Source organism: Spermophilus citellus, assembly GCF_964194105.1.
Source record: "Spermophilus citellus genome assembly, chromosome: 6".
Taxonomy (NCBI): Eukaryota; Metazoa; Chordata; class Mammalia; order Rodentia; family Sciuridae; genus Spermophilus; species Spermophilus citellus.
Genome location: NC_138187.1, coordinates 166,469,652 through 166,490,535, shown reverse-complemented (window position 1 = coordinate 166,490,535; position 20,884 = coordinate 166,469,652). Strand labels below are relative to the sequence as shown.

General features: G+C 40.8%; 1 protein-coding gene across 2 annotated transcripts in view; it reads left to right on the top strand.

Moving 5' to 3' along the window:
• Nucleotides 1-18,888, top strand: part of NUF2 (NUF2 component of NDC80 kinetochore complex) — a 29,051-nt gene extending 10,163 nt beyond the window's left edge. The window contains exons 5-13 of one of the 2 annotated variants that reach the window (XM_081300568.1): nt 1,601-1,698; nt 1,979-2,052; nt 3,731-3,827; nt 4,664-4,726; nt 8,106-8,243; nt 9,965-10,105; nt 11,072-11,247; nt 12,099-12,234; nt 18,650-18,888. In XM_081300568.1, the coding sequence (XP_081156694.1) occupies nt 1,601-1,698; nt 1,979-2,052; nt 3,731-3,827; nt 4,664-4,726; nt 8,106-8,243; nt 9,965-10,105; nt 11,072-11,247; nt 12,099-12,234; nt 18,650-18,784 (1,058 nt within the window). In that variant the 3' untranslated portion in view covers nt 18,785-18,888. The remainder of the gene's footprint in view (nt 1-1,600; nt 1,699-1,978; nt 2,053-3,730; nt 3,828-4,663; nt 4,727-8,105; nt 8,244-9,964; nt 10,106-11,071; nt 11,248-12,098; nt 12,235-18,649) is intronic. The other variant, XM_081300567.1, reaches the window with a different exon arrangement.
• Nucleotides 18,889-20,884: the final 1,996 nt, after the last annotated feature.

Genomic DNA, 20,884 nt, shown 5'->3' with positions numbered 1-20,884 from the left:
TGTTCAATTTGACCCCATTTCAGTTTATTCATATCTTTTTTATGGCCCAGAACATGGTCTGTATTTGTTGCCTTTCGGAGCCCTAATAAACTATCACAAACTAGATGGCTTCAGATAACACATTTATTTATTGACATCTTCAGACATGATTGTGGATTTGTCTGTTATGCCTAGTTTTGAAGGCAACACATCTAGAAATATTCTCTGGACTTGCTCTGAAATATGCTTTATATCCCAGGACATATTGTCTTTTGCTTTGCAGTTATTTGAGTCATTGTGTCTGAAGTGGGTCTCTTAGAGACTGCCTGTAGCGGGGTTCTTGCTTTGCTTGCTGTTGTCTGTCAATTGGACTGTTTAGTTCACTTACAGTTAATGTTACTATTGGTGTGATTTGATTTAAATTTACCTTGTCCTATTACTGTTTTCCCCATTTCCTGCCTTATTTTGGTTTATTGGGATATATTTATTTTTATTTAGTTTTGGTATTTACTGTAGGGTTTAATATGTATGCACATATCTTTAGCCTATTTCTGTTTGTCTTAATATATATTATACCTTACAAAGAGTTTATTTCCATCCCCCATTATTGTCCTTTGTGTGATCATGCTATAAAGTTTACTTCTACAGATATGTGAAAGCTTTGACATATTGTTATGAGATGGCTTCAGTTGATTATCTTTTAAAAGCATTGTTTAAATGAGGAAAATTTTCTTTTATATTAACCCACATTCTTTTAAGTATGTCCAGTCCCTCTCTGGTATGATCTTTCCCTGCAACTGGAGGATTTCATTTAATATTTCTAATACTGCTAATAAACACCCTTTAATTTGCCTTTCTTTTTGAAAGAAATTTCCCTTTCACGTAGAACTCTGAGTTAACCACATGGCCACCCTATCTTCTGCTTGTGTTGCCGTTGATGAGAAGTCACTGCTGTTCTGTCTATCCATGTGATGTGCTCAGTTTTTTTTTCCTCTGGCTGCTTTTAAGACTTTATCTTTATCACTTTTTATTTATTTGGTACTAGGAATTGAACTCAGGGGTATTCTACCACTGAGCTACATCCCCAGCTGTTTTTACTTTTATTTTGAGGCAGGATCTCACTGAGTTGCCCAGGTGGCCTTGAACTTGGATCCTCCTGCCTGGAATTCCTAAGTTGCTGGGATTACAGGTGTGGTTGGCCTGTTTTTCTGACCCTCCAAGACCCATGAATTCTGATTGTGTTGTGCTGTCTGGGCTGCAGTCTGGGAGCTTGAATTACAGGCCAGTGCCCTGATAGTGCTCGCTTGCTGGGTCCTGTGGTGGTGCTGCAGGGCCTGTGTCTAGTATCTGAAGTTTGTCGCTGCACGGACTGTTTCTTTATAGTTATTTAAGGGACACAAGCCAGTCAGGTTTTTGCTGTTTCCATAATGGCCAAAAGTAATTGGCTCTTTTTTCCTAATTATTAATATATAAGGGTAATTCTGATCTTGAAGTTAGAACAGATTGTCACACGGTTTTATTTTACATACCATGAGCAAAGTAATGCAGGGGGAGAGAATGAATATTTCTACGTTATGTTGTTTCAATCATTTACTTAAAATAGTCTTGCTTTATATTTTAGAAGCAAAACGGACGAGTCGGTTTTTAAGTGGCATTATCAACTTTATTCACTTCAGAGAAGCATGTCGTGAGACTTACATGGAATTTCTTTGGCAATATGTAAGATTTAAATATACTTGAGGGTCATACAACAGATGCATAACCTCATTTATGAACCAGCAATCTGTTTAGAAATGTTTGTTGCAAATATCATTTGTGTTAAGTAAAATTCCTAACTCATTTGTGAGGAATGACTGACTAGCTCTACTAAAATTTATTTCTAATGGGAAAATTATAGTGTGAGTAAACATTTTGTAGTTATTGCTAGTAGTGTTATGTGTGAGGAAATCCATGGCTCTTGGAAAGCACTGAGGAGAGATTGCTGATGTTGCTTTGATAGAAATCCTCTGTGGACAAAATGCAGCAGCTGAGCATCGCACACCAGGAGGCACTGCTGAAAATGGAGAGGCTCGAGTAAGTGGTGTTTGCAAGGAAGTGAACAGTTTCAAAATGCACAGTGAGTGTGAATGGTGTTACCATCTTGAAGTCCACCTTAAGTCTTGTCTTCCACTGTAAGTTGCAGAGTATTTAAGTGTGCCTTTTCTGAAAAGAGAATGATGTATTTTCTTAAAACTCTTTGCTTCAGTTTTCTTGGGCTGTGTCTTCTTGATGATGCATTAGCCTGACTCATTTGATGCCTTTAAATTACTTCCCTAATTACACCTCCAGCCTTTGTCTCATGCAGATGAGCACTAGCTGTCGGGACCCTTTCTTCATATCATCCAATGCTGGCAGCATGTTTGCTCTTCCACATTGTTCTGCTTTGAACTCAAGAGTAAAGGGAAAGATATTCAAATGACAGTTCCTCAGTCTCCTGTGTACTGACAGATGCTCCTCAACCTATGATTGGGTGTGTCCCACCAACCATCTTAAATGAAAAACATCCCAAGTTGAAAGAGCACCTGATGCTCCCGACCCACGTGCCACTGTTATCCTGGTTTGTCAGCCAGTGTGCAGTGGAGCTTGGTGTTCTCATTTGCAGTGGTGTGTATCCTCATGCTGGTGGCAGATGGGGAGCTGCAACATTTTCACCTGTCACTAGCCTGGGAAAAATCAAAATGTGAAGTACCATTCCTATTGCACATGAATTGTTTTCACATCATCATGAAGGTGAAAAACCATCATGAGTCAAGGACCATCTGTGGTTTTTTTGTTTGTTTATTTTGTGTGTGTGTGTGTGCGCTGGGGATTGAACTCAGGGGTACTCTATCACTAAGATATCCCCGTCCCTATTTTGTATTTTATTTAGAGACAGGGTCTCACTGAGTTGCTGAGCACCTCGTTGCTGAGGCTGGCTTTGAACTTGCAATCCTCCTGAGCTGTTGGGATTATATGTGCCTGGCTAGTTTTTGTTTTTCAAGTCCTTTCTAATATGTTGAGGTCTCTGAGGTTGCCTGTTTTAGGAGAGAGCTTTTCTGACCTGTTTCTGGTAAAAATTGCCTTTACAATCAGTAATAAACTGAAAAGACTGGGGATGAGAGGAAGATACTGAGATTTAACATGGTAAAAACACTGCAAACCAGATCAAAAGAAATGTGCAAACTGGGAGAGAATTTTTGCAACATTTGCTGCAAAGCATTGCAGACTATACTAACAAAACTCAGGTAGTTTTTCTACCTACAAAAAAGTCCTGCAAACTGAAGGGAAAAGATGACTTAATAGAAACCTGGGAGAAGGCTATGCATAGAGTTCACAATAAAATCAAAACAGATGCTGATATATTAGTTATGCAAAAATCATACTAGAACTTTTGTGGGGAAGAGGCTTGAGCCTGCGTGTGTTAGGAATGGTAGAGGCCTGGGGATAGGGAAGGAGCATTAGAGAAGGCATTGTGCCTACATCTCACAGGAGTGAAGTTGAACAGCACAGCTGTGGGTGCTGCCTGCATAGAGACTCCATGCAAGGACACTGAGGGCTCCTCAGGCTTTCATTTCTCTCAGCAGTGCCAGGCCATCTACTTCAAATGGCTGGAGAGTGTGTGATTCAAAAAACAGAAAAGTAGATGCTGCATCTAAGTTGAGGGTATGGGTTTTATTTTGGCCTTTCAAAGTTAAGAATGTGATGTTATTTTAATCTATTTTACTGTGTTCAGTTCTGTTCCAGTTGAAGAGCAAGAAGAGTTCAAGCAACTTACTGATGATATTCAGGAGCTACAGCAATCTTTGAATCAGGAATTTCGTCAAAAAACGGTATCTGTTATGAAACATCTTGAAATTTTTTTTTTTAATTACATTTTCATAGGGGTGTGTAAGGGGGATAGGAGCTCACTGCTTTCCATTACTGAAGAACAGTGCTTGCTAGGCCCATTTGTGCCCCTTACAGTGTATCAGTCATCCCTGAACAGGTGGCTTTTTGTTTGTGTTGCAGTGTTGTGTCCAGTCTGGTTGAGCAGGCGTCTTAGGGTTCTCCTAAGCTTGCTCCTACTGAGACTAGAGGCACCCTGGACACTGCAGCAAGCTCAAGGGTGCTCGGGATAGTTTAAATTTCCAGGGAAGCATTGTGGTACCCAGCATCTCTCAGACACTGCTGTAGCTCCTAGCTCAAGGTAGTCCACTTCCGTTTTTAGATCACATTACCATTTGATATCTTTGGGGTTTTGGCATTTACCATGATAAAAAGCAAATGCCATGTGAAAATCATTATGGAAGGAGGACCTGAGAATTTCTGTCTCATCTGCTTACAGGGTACAGGGATTTATGCAACATCCAATAGGTCATATATATGCCTAATGAGTAAGTAGTGTGATTATCTAAGAATAAACTAAAATACTCTTTCCAGTTAAATGTTTATTTTCTCAAAGGACTGCAGCATTGTCAAACAGAAGTGTGCAGTCACTTTGACTTAATCATTTTGTGGAGGAATCCTTAGATAGTTATTCTGGCCCATGGGCATTACAAGCAGAGAGAGTTTGAGGCTGGTCAAACTCCTTTCTCTTCTTTCTCATCTTGATTTTGTGAGAAAGCAGCAAGTGATTCTATTTCAGTCTGTTTTAAATCATAACCCCTTGGTTGGCTTTTTCCCTTAGATAGTGCTGCAGGAGGGAAGTTCCCACAAGAAATCAGATATCTCAGAGAAGACCAAACGATTGGTAAGCACCTTCTGCCACCAGCACTGACTGTGATGTTCAGTGGGGAAAACACTGGAGCCATGTGCCTGCTTTCCCCACTTCATAGTGAGGCACACATGAGTCCTTCCATCAATGGCTGCAGGTGTCTGTGCTATCCTGCAGATCTTCCTGGAACCCTGTCCATGCCTGTCGTCTTGCCCATGTGCTCCCTTTTGTCATTGAAGGGATTCCCAAAGTCAGGACTTGGGGGGTCAAGGGAAGTGAGTATTCACAGCTGACCCACATTGCCCAACGAATTCTAGAGATGAACACCAAGAATAAAGTAACAGCACACATCAGTAACAGACATGCATTATTTCGGTCAGCCTTGGCCTCTGTTGCTTGGTCAAAAGGTAAGAATCTTTCCAAATAAGAAACCTAGAAGGATTGCACAAGTCCTAGGATTGTACCTTCTGTCCTAACACATAAGCATTCCCTTGGTCTACGGCCCCAGAGGGGCGCTAGTTCATCCTCTCCCTGTGGCTCTGCACTCAGACACATGGCACTGTTTAGCTGTGTTTTTGTAAGGATATATTTGTGTTCTTTTTATTCAGATGTATTTGATATATATTGACCTGTGACTTGTTAACATTTATGACATTTCTAAAAAGCCTCTGTGGTAATATGTAGAGTGATAGAATTTCCTAAGCAACATAAACACAATTTATCTCTTAAGTATTTGGGAAGGAAGCTTACTGAATTTGTTTTTTTTTTTTTTTTTTTTTTTTTTAAGAGAGAGTGAGAGAGGAGAGAGAGAGAGAGAGAATTTTTAATATTTATTTTTTTAGTTCTCGGTGGACACAACATCTTTGTTGGTATGTGGTGCTGAGGATCGAACCCAGGCCGCACGCATGCGAGGCGAGCGCGCTACCGCTTGAGCCACATCCCCAGCCCACTGAATTTGTTTTTATAGCATGATTTCAGACTTGAAGCAGACTTTTGAGAGAATTCCTCAATACTCTTCTCTTTCACTCCTTTGGGTTATATTCACTTTTTTTTTTTTTTTTTTAAATATAGGGTCTTTCTGGGTTATCAGGCTGCCATTAAGCTTTGGGCCCAAGCAACCTGTCTGCTAGGCCTCCTGAGTAGCTGGGACTATCGGTGCATGACAGCACACCTGGTACCCCCCTTCAATTTTATTAATTGATGTGTAAATATGTAAAATTGTGCATATTAATGGGGTACTATGCTTTGATACCTGCATATGTACATTGTGTAGTGTTCAAGTCGTTAGACATACCTATTTCAAATGTTGGTCAGAGTCCTTCTTGCGTTTTGGAATTCACAGTACACAGTTGTTACCTGTGATTACCTACTGTGCAATAGCACGCCAGGGTTGTTTTCTCCCGTCTCTAACCTGGTGTGCACCAGCCCACCTCTCTTCACCCCACCCTCTGGAAACCGCCATTCTACTCTTCCTGAGTGAGATCCTGTGACACTTGTCCTCTTGGGCTTCTTTCATCTAATCTCCAGCCCCATCTGTGTGGTCCCAGAGGTCAGGTTTTGTTGTGTTTGTAGCTCAGTAGTGATCCATTGTGCACACGTACCCCGTTTTCTCTACCTGCTTATCAGGTGGTGGATGTTGTGCTATGTCTGTCTCTTGGCCCTTGTACACAATGCTGCATTGGTCGTAGGAGATCAGAGGTCCCTGCTGCATGTGGACTTCATCTCCTGGAATGTGCACCCAGGAGTCTGGTTGCTGGGTCATGTGGGGGTTCCATTCCTGTTTTTTTGTGGCTCTTCCTGTTTTCCGTAATGCCTAGGCTGGTTCATGTTGTCACCTCTGGGTGGAAGAGGGCCCTTTTCTCCACATCCTCCTGCACTTTTGTCCTTTTGGTGATATTACGAGGAGCTGCTTCAGAAAACACTTGAAGTACGAATTCAAATCAAAGAGAGCTTTATTTGCCTGGCCAGGGACTGTCACCCACCTGTACAAACTGAAACTCTGGGAGAACAGCAATTTCCAGGCCTCTGTCTTGGGAATTTAAGGATAAAACCACAGCTCAAGGGCTTTTTCTCAGCGTCATGCAAGCAAGCCAATCAGAGAAGCTAAAACAGTAGTTACCTGCAAGCCCTAAGCAGGACTGGAATTTTCCAGTTAGCAAGCAAGCAATCAAGTTACAGAAGCTAAAAAGCAATCAGCTTGCAACTCAGTTAACCGCATCTTGGGTCTGAGCAGGTGTTAGACAACTGAATCCTGAGTTCGAGCAGGTGGTTAGTGGGGATGAGAACCTACTTCAAAGTCTTGGGTCACTAAGACCACCATATCCTGGGTTGAGTATATTTTATGGGGTACAAAGTACAGAAAACAGTATAAGAAAACAGCTTTCATTTCAGTTTCTCAGAAACAGCTCTTGTAATAGTTTTTTTATAGAAGGCAACAAAATGGAGTCTTAGGCCTGTCTATGACAGTTTTTGCTTTATAATTGTCTTATCTCACTTTTCAAAATCGTATATCCTATAATCTAAACTTTTTACTAATCTATAACTATAACTTACACTCTTATTGATTGTTATCTATCAGGTCACACCACAACCGTGATTGCCGTTCTTACTAGAGCCAGGTGATTTTCCTGATGGTTAGTGGTGGGGAGCAGGTTGTTTTCAAATTCCTGTTGGCCATTTGTTTTTTGAGAAATGTCTATGTCTCTTGACCAATTTTAATTAATTGGTGGCTTTTTTGCTGTTGAGTTTGGAGTTTCTTGTCAGGTTTTTGCAGACTGCTGCTCCCATTCTGTGTGACCTCTTCACTCTGTTGTTTCCTTTGCTAGGTAAAAGCTTTTCAGTTTGTTGTAATCCCATTCATGTATTTTTCTTGTTTCCTATGCTTTTGGTGTCTTGTCCAAAAAGTCTTTTGCCGTTGCAGTGTTCTTGATGTGTTCCCCTCTTTTCTTTTAGTAGTTTTATTATTCACTTTTAAAATTAGGGAAAAGAAAGGGATTTGTTTTGATTCAACAAGCATGGGCTAAGCATCTTCTCTGTTCTGTGGCTCCATTTGGGTACTGGGAGAACAAAGACAGCTTCACAACTACAAGTGGCATGGTGAATTTGAAACACATTGGGTGCAGAATTATAAAGTTGCATAGAGGAAATGGGAGTTGAATTTTCAAGGATCAATGAAAGTTGAGCGAGCAGGCAGGCAGGATAAGGGTGGTTTGCTGTCCTAGTACCACTCTGATCATGGAAACAGCTCCTTATTCATATGTATGACAATGTTTGAGTGATGAGTCAGGCAAGGAATAGTCGGTTTAATTTTATTCCCTACCCCCTGCCCCAAAGGTGGGCTTTTGTTTTGTCCCTTTCTGTTATTGAGATATAAATCATCACTTTTATCATATATAAAAAAAATGTTTCTCAACAGAATGAACTAAAATTGTCAGTGGTTTCTTTGAAAGAAGTACAAGAAAGTTTAAAAAGTAAAATTGTGGATTCTCCAGAGAAGGTAAAAAATTATAAAGAAAAAATGAAAGATACAGTCCAGAAACTTAAGAATTCCAGGGTGAGTTTCCTCTTTATTTTATTGTTTTTCTATCTCTCTTCTTTCTAGCAAATTCTTGGATTAGTTTTCTGGATTATCTATGCTTTTCTCTTGTTTTTGTTGTTTTACCTCATTGCTAATTTGTAGCTCTTCTCTAAAGACAGGGTGTGGGGAAAAGAAATAAAAATTTAAGACCAAGACATTTGTTCAATGACACTAAAGTTTTGAGGCTTTGCTTTGGGTAATTAAAGCAGAAATGCTCTATCCTCATGAGTTTGAGTTACTTTATGACAAAGAGAAAGGTATTAAGCAATTTTAGTTAACAACTGTATAATTATAAATTATAATACATACTTTGAGAGAATAAGAATATAAGGTGTGCTTATGAATACAGGATATACATGAAAACATTTTCATAACTTCTGATCAATTTTGCTGTGAATATAAAACTGCTCTAAAAATAAAAATGCTCAAAAATATAAATATAAAATTGTTCTAAAAATAGGATAACCTATTTTTAAAAAAAGGAAAAAGTGTAGGGTGCTTTGACATTAAAATGGGGGAGCCCAGTTTAAAATGTAGGAGCCAGGTGGGAGAGAGGGAAGTGGGCATATGCACTCCCAGGTGAAGTCGTGCAGTGTGTCCTAGGGAATGATCCAGGAAAGAAGCTTCAGCAGAGGGAGGACTTCTGTGAGTTCTGTGAATCATTAGGGGCAAGATGTGCACAGGCCATGGGTTATTCGGGAGACAGGTGGAGGTGCTAGGACAAAATTGGAAGTTGGAAGACAATTTAGCATTCTCCTTGAAGCAAAGTTTTTTAAACTATTTCTATTAAAATCATTGCTAGTTTATCTGTGACTTTGTTACCTGATAGTTAAAAATTGCCACATAAGCATAGACAAAGTCACCACAATGGCAATGAGAGCCCAGAAATAATTTGTGTATTTGTGAGGAATGGATGATATATTCAAAAGCAATTCTAGGTCAATTAACTGTTTATACAAAGGGAAGGGAGATGAGCCTACACTTTACATTATTTTCAAAACTACTTATGTGGATTATAAATTAAAGTTTAAAATTTTAATAGTTTTAGAAATTTTAAAAGAATATTTATTGTAGTCTTATACTGTGATAGGTGGTTTTTTAAATGAAGATTGGAAACCCAAAAGCTATAGAGAAAACGAGACCCACTAGAACATATTTGCAGTGCATCTGACAGGTCAAGGATTGTGTCTGTCACATGCAGAGTGTGTGAACAGCTGGGAAAGAGCGTGCAGTAGCATGACCCAGTCCTGACTGAGGGGAGCCCTACTGGCTAGGCAGTTGGCAGGAGTGCCTAGAGGGGAGAATAGAGAAGTCTTTGCAGTTACAGTAAGCATGTGTTCATTTCATGATTTTAGAATTGGAATTGTTCTTTTAAAAGAGGTGGCTATAGCAGTAGTTGTACCAGGGAGTAGGAAGATTGTAGATGGGTGATGTGATTGCCAGGGGGATCAGAAGCACCTGAGAGTTAGCGAGAAACACATTTCCTGGCCCCTTGCACAGCCCTGAGGTGGAACCACAGCATTGAACTGGCTCCTTTGCCAGTTAAGAGATGTAATCGCTCAACTGGACACATGTTGGTGATGATGCTCTGATGCTGACCTATGCACAGAAGTCATTAAGAGCAAATAAATTCATATTACTGCAGTTTTATAAAGAAAACTATCAAACTGTGGGCTCATTTTTCTTTCCTTTCATAGCAAGAAGTGATGGAGAAGTATGAAATCTATAGAGACTCGGTAGACTGCCTGCCTTCATGCCAGCTGGAGGTGCAGTTGTATCAGAAGAAAATACAGGAACTTGCAGACAATAAGGACAAGCTGACCAGTGCCTTGAAGGAGGTTTGTGTTGTGCAGGAGGGTTGTCTGTTATGGAGCTGCTAGTTCTTTGAGTCAGTTTCACTCTTAACTGTTTTCCTGAAGATAGGTGGGATTCTTCCACAGTGTGATAGATGAGTTAGTGAGTGCTAAGGAAAAAGACACTTTTCTTTTTAAATATAACAAGACCTGTCTTAACCTCCAAATGAAATGAGTGATTGGCACAGCACATCGCCATATATGTTTTGGGAAACAGTAATGGATATTTGAACTTGTAACCCTTGGAAATATTCTTACCTGATCAGTAAGCATAAAGTCCCAGTCTAGTGCCCAGAAGTGCACTGAGGATTTGTAGAGAGCTTTGAAGTTTATGATATAGATAGTGTCTATCCTGAGACCTGAGAACTCTGGTGTCATTTAAGTTTCTCAGGCTGGAAGCTTAGAAACCAGTTCTTTCTCACTTCTTACCATCTTACATTCAGACCACCCCTAGGGTCATTATCATTGGCATTTGATAAGACATTTTCTTTTTTAAGAGAGTAGGAGTTAAGTGAGATTTCCACTTCATAGTTCCTTTGTCTACCATGCAGGTTAACAAGACAGATCTATTGCTTCTACTTGCTCCTAGCATCTGCCCTTTCCTTTTTTTCTACCAACTAAGTCTAGACTGTCCCCAGATAGCCTCAGCTTCTTGACTCGGTCCAGATCCTCCCCAGCCAGCCTTAGCCTCTTGACTGATACTGCACCTACACCTCCCCCAGTCTTGGCTGGCAGAGTGACCATGTAAAGGCACCTCTGCTCGTTATGCTCATTCTGAGGTCCCTGTTGTCCCCCTTGCTTGGTCTGCTGCTTTTTGCTATGCTTTCAGGGCTTCAAGGTCCATATCCCTTTCAAAACTATTTTATTACAGCTTATTTCAAAAGTACCCTTTCATTTTGTTTATAATCCTCACTAGCTTAACTGATTTTAAATGCTTCTCATGAAATTTAGAGTCGGAACTTAGAGGACCAAATTGAGAATGATGAATCTGAACTAAAGAAATTGAAGACTGAAGAAAATTCACTCAGAAGACTGCTGATTGTGAAGAAGGAAAAACTGGCCACGGCACAGTTCAAAATAAATAAGAAACATGAAGACATCAAACAATACAAACGAGCAGTAATTGAGTAGGAGCGCACCTTCAGTCTTTGTGTACTAGGAAATGATGAGGAAAGCTGTGTGTGTGTGTGTGTGTGTGTGTGTGTGTGTGTGTGTGTGTTTCCCCCCGGAAAAAGGGCATTCCACCTTTTGGTGACTCTAGCAGAGGCGTCATGAAACTTGTAGTGCTCCATCCTGATTTTGAAAGGTTCTAGCTGTTCCTTTTTGTTCCTCTTTAGTGAGCATGGTGCTGCATATTTCCTGGTCTTCAATAGACAGTGGTTTAGACTTGCCTCAGAAGAATTAGCTGGCCTGTCTACAGTATATCTGGTCTGTAGAGTTAATAGCATCCATTTTGAGAAATCTTTTTATTCAAATATAGATTCATAATTTGCTGAATATTTTTGAGGACAGTACATTGGGGTGTTTTGCTGGTGATCTTCTCCCCATCAATTCTAAGACTATGTTTTTAGAACATGTGCTGCAGATCTGTTATCTGTCATCCCCTTAGTCCCTACAATGGGTGTCGGAGATCAGCTGAGTGTTTCCTTTGCACTTCCTCGTGCTGGAGCAAGGGGCAGCACCAGAGCATGTTGTACTTGATGCCAAACTGCCTTGCAGAAAAGTTGTGCTGATTCCCATTCCCATCGTAAGCATACCTGTGGGTGTGCAGCTGAAAATCCCCTCCTTAAAGGAAAGCCCTTAAGTGCCCTGATGCGACTGTAGCACCACACTTTGGGGGATCTGTCTGTTTGCTTTTATGTCCTGAGAAGAGTTTTAGGTCCGTGAAACCATTAGTGAGACTTTGGAATCAGAGTCAGCATTGTTTTGCCTTTTTAAATACTAAGTAATTATATCAGCTATCTCTGTTTTCTTTTAGGGATTGCAATAAAGTCCAAGAAAAAAGAAGTGCTGTGTGTGAGCAATTAACCACAATTAATCAAGAAATCCAAGAGATTAAATCTGGAATTCAGCAAATAAAAGATGCCACCGAAAGGGAGAAACTGAAGTCCCATGTGAGTAGCTATCTGTTCATGAGCGTCAACTAAGAGGTCCCATGTGCTGAGGATGGGGTCAAGGCTGCCTTGCTGGAGGTGTCTGTCAGCTCTCCAGCTGGAAGCCTGGCTGCCCTTGGCTTTTGTCTCCATTTCTGCAGCTTTTGTGTCACTTTTGCACAGTGTGCACAGGTATCTCCTCTCTGTCTTTCTTCTTGCTTGACTTGGGCTCCTGATAGCACGTAGTAGAACATCATTTTTTTTGTAGTAAAAGTGGTTTCTGTGTTAAAGTTTTGATTTTATTAGGTAAATGAACTTAAGTAGTGATTTCATTAAGTAATCACTAATTTTTAAGTAAAAAAATTTCGGTATTTTCCCCCCCAATAAAAGATCTCAAAAGTTTTTCTTGGTGTCATTGTTAAATGTAATTCAGTTAACTGAAGTTTGGAAAAAAGAGCTTAGATTGGTCCCTTTGTGTTAGGAAAATTTTAATATCTATATATAATTATCTAAAATTATTATGTTTACTTCCTGCTCATTTTGAGTATATTTATTTTATAGCTTCTTAAACAACCTTAGTTTTAATGAGAATAGGAATCTTCTACATTTTTATCTTTGAAAATGCCAGTACATTGCCATGCCTGTTTCTAGCCCTTTAACTGTCCATGTCTATTCCTAAAATATTCATTAAACCTCCATTCTCTCCTCAACTTGTGTGTGTGCTGCTGAGGATTGAACTGGAGGCCTTCAGTGTGCTAGGTATGCGCTCTACCACTGAGCCACATCCCACCCTTTCTATTTCACTTTGAGACAGGGTCTTTCTGCATTGCCCAGAAACTTAGGGTCCTCCTATCTCAGCCTCCCAAGTCTCTAGGATTATAGACACACCATCCTGTCCACCTTTCCTTAACTTTTGAAGTTTGACTTTTATCTTGAAAATTGTTTTTACTAGAACAGTTGTCCAAATTGCTCTATAAGAAATCACTAAAAAGGCCATTTTTCATGCAAAATTCCTTGATATCTATTTTTCTCACTCCTCTTCATCTTCCACACATCAGCACTGTAGGTTGCAGTTTCTGAAACACCCTGACACCTGATAACTATTCATATACCTACTTTTATTCCACCATACACACCCAGTTTTCAAAGATTGCTAATTCTAAGGAGCCACGATGGACCCTGCCCATACATGCAAGGTACTTTTATCCCCCAAAAGATACGTTGTTAGGATACATTGTTAGTACTTGTGTATCTTTGAATGAATGCCTATGGATAATGTCTCTGGGCTGTTTTTAAGGTAAGAAGAAGATAGGAAGAGAGTAGAATAGCAGTGGTTCTCCTTGGTCTGCCCAGTATACTGTCCTTCCTTTTCCATTTGGAAAAAAGTCTGGATAGATTTTAGCAGATATCTAATCCTTTTTTTTTTTTTTTTTTTCCTTTTCAATTTTACTTTACTTTTTGGAACCAGGGATTGAACCCAGGGGTACTTAACAAGTGACCCAGCCTCCCAAGTCACTGAAATTACAGGCATGCACCACTGTGCCTGGCTAATCCTACTTTTTAACTAAATTAACAAATGTTTGTTATCACATGGTCCAAGCATGGTTAATGAACTAGTTAGTAATGCATTACCAAGTAGTCACTAACTCAAACTTAAGACATCTTTGTTGTAATCATAGAAAATGTCCATATCTGTCTTATATCACTCTTAGTTCTGTGTGTGTGTGTTTCCCAGTGATGTTTTGACTTCTTGACAGTAGCAATCATGCATGGTCCAAACTTGGCATCATGTAAACTATGCTGGAATGGTGGCTTATGTGTAGTATGCTTTCCACAGATCCTGTAAGATCATAAGGTTTTCTAGCACAGTGTTAAAACTGTCTCTGTGTCGTTATTCAGTAAAGAGTTTTTGAATGAACAAGTCCCCAAATGAATGTGCTGAATTAGGACCTCCAGTAGCAGGGCAAGAGTTAGTACTTTGTCTTGGCTTTTGAGAATCACTATAGGTTCTGCTTATTGTCCTAGTAGAACAAGACAGCTTTTATTGTTGAAATGTTCTCATTTTGAATTTTAAATTTTTATTTTTACATTCCAGTGAACTGAGGTCTTGTCTCTAGAATCAATCTGTGCCCTCTTGCTGAGTATCTCTTAAGGCATTTGAGGCTGTCAAGGTTCTTTCAGTCTTCTCTCCATGGGTTACTTAGCCCCAGTTTTCCAGCCTCCTTTATATAGCTTCATTTTCAGATTCATGACTAACCAGTTTGCTTGTCTTCTGTTCCCTGCTTGTCATTAATCCTTTTACAATGTATAACTGAGTCCTAAATAGTCTTCCAAGATCACAGCTTGACAGTACAGAGCGGTGCCTTTGAGGATGGGGCCTAACAGCAGGGTAAATTTGTAGCAGTAGCACCTTATCTTTAACTTGCAGAGCTTGGGGTCACTTTCACGGTGGTTCTGCCAAGGTGAGATATTCTTTACCTGTTTCAGTAAGCCTTTTCTCTGCTATGACCAAAAGTCCTGGCGAGAAAACTTTTAAAGAGGAAAAGTTTATTTGGTGGTTCACAGTTTCAGAGGTCTCAGTCAATAGACAGCCAGTTCTGTCCCACGTGGCTCCTGAGGCTGAACATCAGGGCAGAAGAGTATGGTATAAGGAAGCAGCTGGAGACTGAGCAATCAGGAAGCAGAGAGGGAGCTCTGCTCAAAAGGACACAATGTAAACCCCGAAGCACACACCTAGGGACCTTCCTTGAGCCGCACCCTACCTGCCTGCAGTTACCACTCAACTAGTCCCTATGAGATCATTAAGTCACTGATTAGGTTGAAGCTCATAAGCCACTAATTTCACCTCTAAACCTTGCATAGTGTCACACATAAGTTTTTGGGGGACACTTACTATCTAAACCATAATACCGTACTTTATTTATTTATTATTTTGGTGCCAGGAATTGAACCCAGGGTCACTCAACACTGAGCTACTTCCCCAGCCCTTTATTTATTGAGAGGGTCTCACTAAGTGGCTGAGCCTGTCTTTGAACTTGTGATCCTCCTGCCTCGGGCATATGACACCCTGCCCAATAACACCTTACTTTAATGCAAATATTAATTCTTGTCATTATTTAGTGTCTCCTGAAACTTTGATTAACATGCTGCCTTTTCCATATTAAAAAGTTGAGTGGATCTGGGCTCTGCTGCATAGTTACAGATCAAAACTTCAGGTACATTTTTTGGGCTTGCTGATTTCTCTAACTTGCCATTTCTCAGCCTGCACTGTGACACATGTATCTGCTCATAGTAGCTGGGGAAGGACTGTAAATACCTGGGTGACGTAAGGGTGGTTTTATGAAGGCTCTCTAGCTTACTACCTGATCCTCTGAGGAAAAGAGAAGGGACGTGTTAAGACTTCCAGATTGCTTTTCCTGCATTTCTTTTGGATTCTAGTTTTTACCATAACCCTTTATTTATCAAGTATTTTTTTTTCTCATAGATAATTCATTCTATTTCCAGTTTTAATTGCTATCTTTATTTGGGTAGCTTTCAAAAATCTGCTTCCTGTTCTGCCCACTCATGGAAGAAATAGCATTTATGAGCTTTTGTTCATTCTCTTGCTGCCTGTCCTCTTCTTTGCTTCCTCCTTTCCCCACCATGTGTCTCTCATTCATTCATTTTGTATTTCTCTGTGGCAGCATTATTTTCCATAACAAAGACAGAAGATGATAGACAATCCTAGTTTTAAGGCAATCAGCAAATAAATTGGTCTTTCAGCTCCACTGTTGCTAACAGTCCCTTTCTGTCTGTAGTGTGTTGTTTTGTAAGACTCGTGGATGGCAGCAGAACTTGCTAAATTTCTTCTGTGACTCTAATTCTACATCAAATCTATCCTGGAAAGCAAGAATTGTCAACTGTGTCTTGCTGAAATAGCACCGCACTATTTCACTTCCTTGGTGAAAGTGGAGCTGGGCTGTTCTCTTGCAGCTGTTGGATCCATTCACAGTGAATGGACTGCCCAGAACCTCCATTAGCATGTCAGCAGATGGCCTGGGCATCTTCCAGATGTCTGTGGTCACCTTGGACTCAAGGATGGGCCTCTGAATAAGGGAGGCCCAGCCCCATCCCAGGACATTCAGGTCTTAGGTCTTGGGCAGTCCTTTGTTGTTTGAGGCTGGATAACTTTCCTGGACTCCTTTCAGGTGCCTTTGATTTCTCTTAATACACTTTTGGTCTCTTCCAGATAATATGGTTCTGTGCTGTGTAATAGGGCATCTGCTAGCCACATGTGGCTCTTCATAACTACAATGAAGTGAAATTGAAGATTACTTTTTCCTTTACACTAGCTGTATTACAAGTGCTCAGTCTTTGGGCTGGTTTTATTTTCCTTCAGGGCCACAACCATCACTGCAACTTCCACTTACTGTGGTGCTATACAGAGTGCCCTGTAATATCTTTGGATGGTGCCAGGAATGTGCTTATGGAGTGAATAGCTGCACAGGAAATGAACACCGTGGGTGTTGTATAACCTTCACCTTCTCTGATCTGAAAGCCCAGATAGACCAACACTGTCTAGTGGGATTCTCTGCATTAGTGGGTTGTGAGAGCTGTGCTGTAGCCACAAAGCACGTGCGGCCAGTGTCTGCTGCAGCCCAGAGGCTGAGCTTTAAGTTGAGTTTTAATTATGTTAAATTTAAATACCTGCCTGTGGCCAGAATATTAAATAGCACAGAACTAGACTATAGGTTCCCTTTTTTTCCTTTGTCTATTTTTTTTGTGCTAGCAATGGAACCCCAGGCCTCATGCATGCTAGGAGAGTACTGTAAATTCTTAACTCCACCCTCAACTCTAGAATTTGATCTTAAAAACATTGAACTTCAGTGAGATTCTCACAGTAAAACTTATATGTGAATTCTTGTACTATTGTGAACTTCCACTTGGATGTAAATATAAATAGAAACCCTAATACACAGTGTGGGGGCTGTGATCTGTCACCATAAAACTCCTTGTGAAATGGCTCAGGACATCCAGTGTTTGCTTCTTTGGATGCTCCTGGAGTGCCCTCCCTGTCTTCCTCTCTCACTGTGACCCTGTCTGTGTGGTATTCTTGAGCATGTTTGTTCTCAGAAGAATGTCCTATGGTTGTACTGAAATGATGGGCTCCTGTGTTTGCAAATGTCTTTCTTTAGCCACACTTGATTTTGATAATTTCTCTCAACTAGTATCTTTCTACCCAATATATGCAACTCTCTTTTTAGTATGAGTCATCATACATCTAGTAGAACTAGGGACTTAAATTGATCTGATTTTTTTTTTAAAAGGCCTTCACACAAGCTAGCAGCTAATTTGCTGTATTTTTCTATAAGTTTTAAGAAATAAAGTTTTCACAAATTTTTGGTTTATCCGTCTAGTTGTACAGCTTGGTCTCTGTTCTGTCTAGGAGATGTAAACACCCATTTCTTATGCTAGGGTTAAGTAGCTGTGTGTGGATTTCTGGGACGTGTGCGCTTCAGTGCACACACTGTATCTGGAATAGTGTCCTCAAGCTCACTTAGGCGATGGTGCTGGGAATAGTGTTCTTCAGGACATTGTAAATTCATACTATACAGAATTATAAGCTGTGCAATGTGTGTGAACTTTGAAAATATCTACACCAGAATTTAAGTAAAGGTAAGTAGTGGCTATCATTATAGGTTTAGGAGAAAGTTAATAGGAGAGATGCCTAAAGTTGAGAACATTGTGCCAGGTCTCTGCTTTGACCATAAATTTTGCCCTATTGGCAAAGGGCCACTGTTTTGTTTGATTAGTGAACTCATCTTGAGGTTTGTTTATTCTAAGGAAAATTAATAATAAACGGATCAGTATTACCTTTGATAAATATGAAATAAAGGAAAATGTATGCAATTGAATTTCTTTATTTTATTCAATCTATAAAAACTGCTCATTCTTGTAAAATCTATAGCACATCCACAAGTGTTATATGAAAGCTGCTATTGCTCACAGTAGGACTTCCTGGCCCTCATTCAGAGGGTTTGGAGATGTGGGCACAGAGTCAGTGGTGTAGTTCAGGTGGTAGGTACGACTTCCCAGCCCTCATTCAGAGGGTTTGGAGATGTAGGCATGGAGTCTTTGGCATGGTTCAGGTGGTAGTTAGGGCTGGATGCAGAGGTGGTACCCATGTGAATCCAGGTGTTCTCCATGTTCAACAGTAAAACTTTTTTTATAATTTCAAATGGTTGTTCTTAATGTTTTGAAGTTTTGGCTTATGTCACATCTCTGTTTCTTCTAAGTAGCAGAACTTTTTGATGTGTGCATTGGGCTTAGAGTGGATTTTTCATGAGAGCAGGCATTGTGCTCCTGTGCAGAAGAATTTAAAGTATTAATAAACATGAATGGAAGTCTGATGAGGTTGTTGCCTGGAATAATTCCTACTCTATTTATTTTCCACTAGGAAATATCCCTCAACTTGAGGACTACCTTGGACAAGTACCATAAAGGCATTGAGAAGGCAGCAGAGGAGTGCTATGCGAGAATAGAAGAGAGGGCCACGGAGCTAAAGGGGAGAATGTTCCGAATGTCCACCTGACCGCGCAGCTGCCTCTTGTAGATGGCTTGCCATCTTTTAATTTCTTCGAAGGGTGTAGTTAAGTTGAAACTAGTGGGAGTATCAGAAATAACAAATAAAGTTCTTTCAAGCAGCTTTTATATGTTCTCAAAGTGATCATTCTCAAGACACGCATTTAATGTAGGCTTTCATTAACTTTATAATTGAAATAACTTGTGCAGCTACTTACGTATCTGCCCAGTCCCTTGCTGTGTGCACTGGCTGGAGTTACCTTTGAAGTACGTGTTTTTTCTGCTATTTCCATGGTGGCTGTTAAGTCAAGCCATGCTTGAGCCCTGGCTGTGCCCTGAGCATTGTGGGCAGGCTCTTGCATGGTTCTCCTCAAGCAGGACTAGGATATATTGTCACTCCCTTATACATCAGTAATGATGAAGGTCCCCAAAGATTCAGTAGCTGAGCCAAGGTTGGAACTGTTGCTCCTTTGGAGACTGAGGTCTGGAGTGTTTCCCTGACCCCACACTTGGAGAGTGGTTAATTGAAGGGGAAGTTGGAGTGTGATTGTCGCTCTTCCTGGATCCATCATGAGGAAATGGGGGCCTGTTATGTGTTAGGCTTAGGTACTTTCTAAGGTTTCAAGTGCTTTGCTCTTTGTTAGAGACGGTGAATGCACCCCGTAGAGACCAGGCCTTCCATGGAAGGAAGCCCTGGAGTGGGAGAAGCAGCAGAGGAGTGAATTCAGGCGGAGGAACTGGGTGCTGAGCTGAGATCCGCCTGCCTTCTCGTTTATCTTTCAGTAGCCAGGAGTTGGGATCTGCAGGAAGTCTGCCTGTAAGTCCAGGAGACATTGCAGTTGTAGCCACAGGCTTCTCATCTCTTCCTGTGTCTATTATTATTGTCACTTCTTTGTTCACATGAATTTCTGGATCGTTGTGCTGTGCTTGTAAACTCACCTTTCATGGTACTGCAGCTTCTGCCACAAAGCACTCCCTTTCCAGGGCTCCAGGATGCTTCTCAGTCTTCGTCCTCCTTACCTCCGCCATGCAGGACCACCCCCATCAGGGAGCTCTTCTCTCAGTTCTTAGTTCTATCTTCCTTTCACTTTCTCCCTGAAATATCACCCTTGACTCTGTGTTCTAGGCTTCTACCCTTCACCTGTATGGCAACCTCTGCTCCTTGAAACTGTCCATTAGTACCCCTGGCTTCCATTATGCATTACCATTATACATCCACACACATTTTATTAACATTCATTCCCTTCTCTTGAATTCCAGACTTGCATATCTGATGACAAATCAGTGTTTGTATCCTTTTGGCATTCTGGTGAAACCTAAGGGCCTCTTTCAAAAAATAGTTTTCATGCATGAAATAAAACACCAGGACTACAAGGAAAGCCAGTTAAATGCAGATGTGGTTGTCACATACTGGAATTAGCTTCCCTAACTGCACTTCTGCCCATGAAAGGAGCCCCTGTGTTTACCATGCTCTGCCCTGGCTGCCTCATGTCTCTCCAGTTAGGACCTCATCTGATGCACCTGGCTCCTTGCCTCCTTCACCTGTGTTTCAGTCTGCATCACCCCTTCTTGGCCACCTTTCCACTTCGCTTCTACCTAGGCATTGGGGTGTAGTTGACTAATGTGAAATTAGGTCATTGGGGATCTGTGCAGTCTTGGCTTTTCAGGCTTTTTTGGGTGGTCATGGTGAACTCATAGAAGAACCATGGGATATTTTTAATTTCCAGAGGAAACAGAAATACCTGGTAACTGTCAGATAGCTTTGCAGACCCCAGCTCAAGCAGGCTCAGTCAGTGAGGCCACCTGCTTTCCTGCCTGCACGAAGCTGGGACTTTGGCTCTTGCTGTGATGAAAAGCAAGGATCATCTGAGCATCATGGAACAGAAATGAAGGTGGTGACGCTTAACCTGATGTACAGACTGCAGTTAGCACTGCTTATTGGAGAGTAAACGTATTTCAACTTGTGTGTTTTTCTTGTGCATCTTCAGGACATAAATGCCTGTTAGGGTTTTTGGCTGATGACTTCATGAACAGAGCTAGTGAAGTGTTTTCTTGGACTCTCTGTGCATGCAGTCAGGGACCTCAGCCACTCTTTTTCACTCCTGCTTGT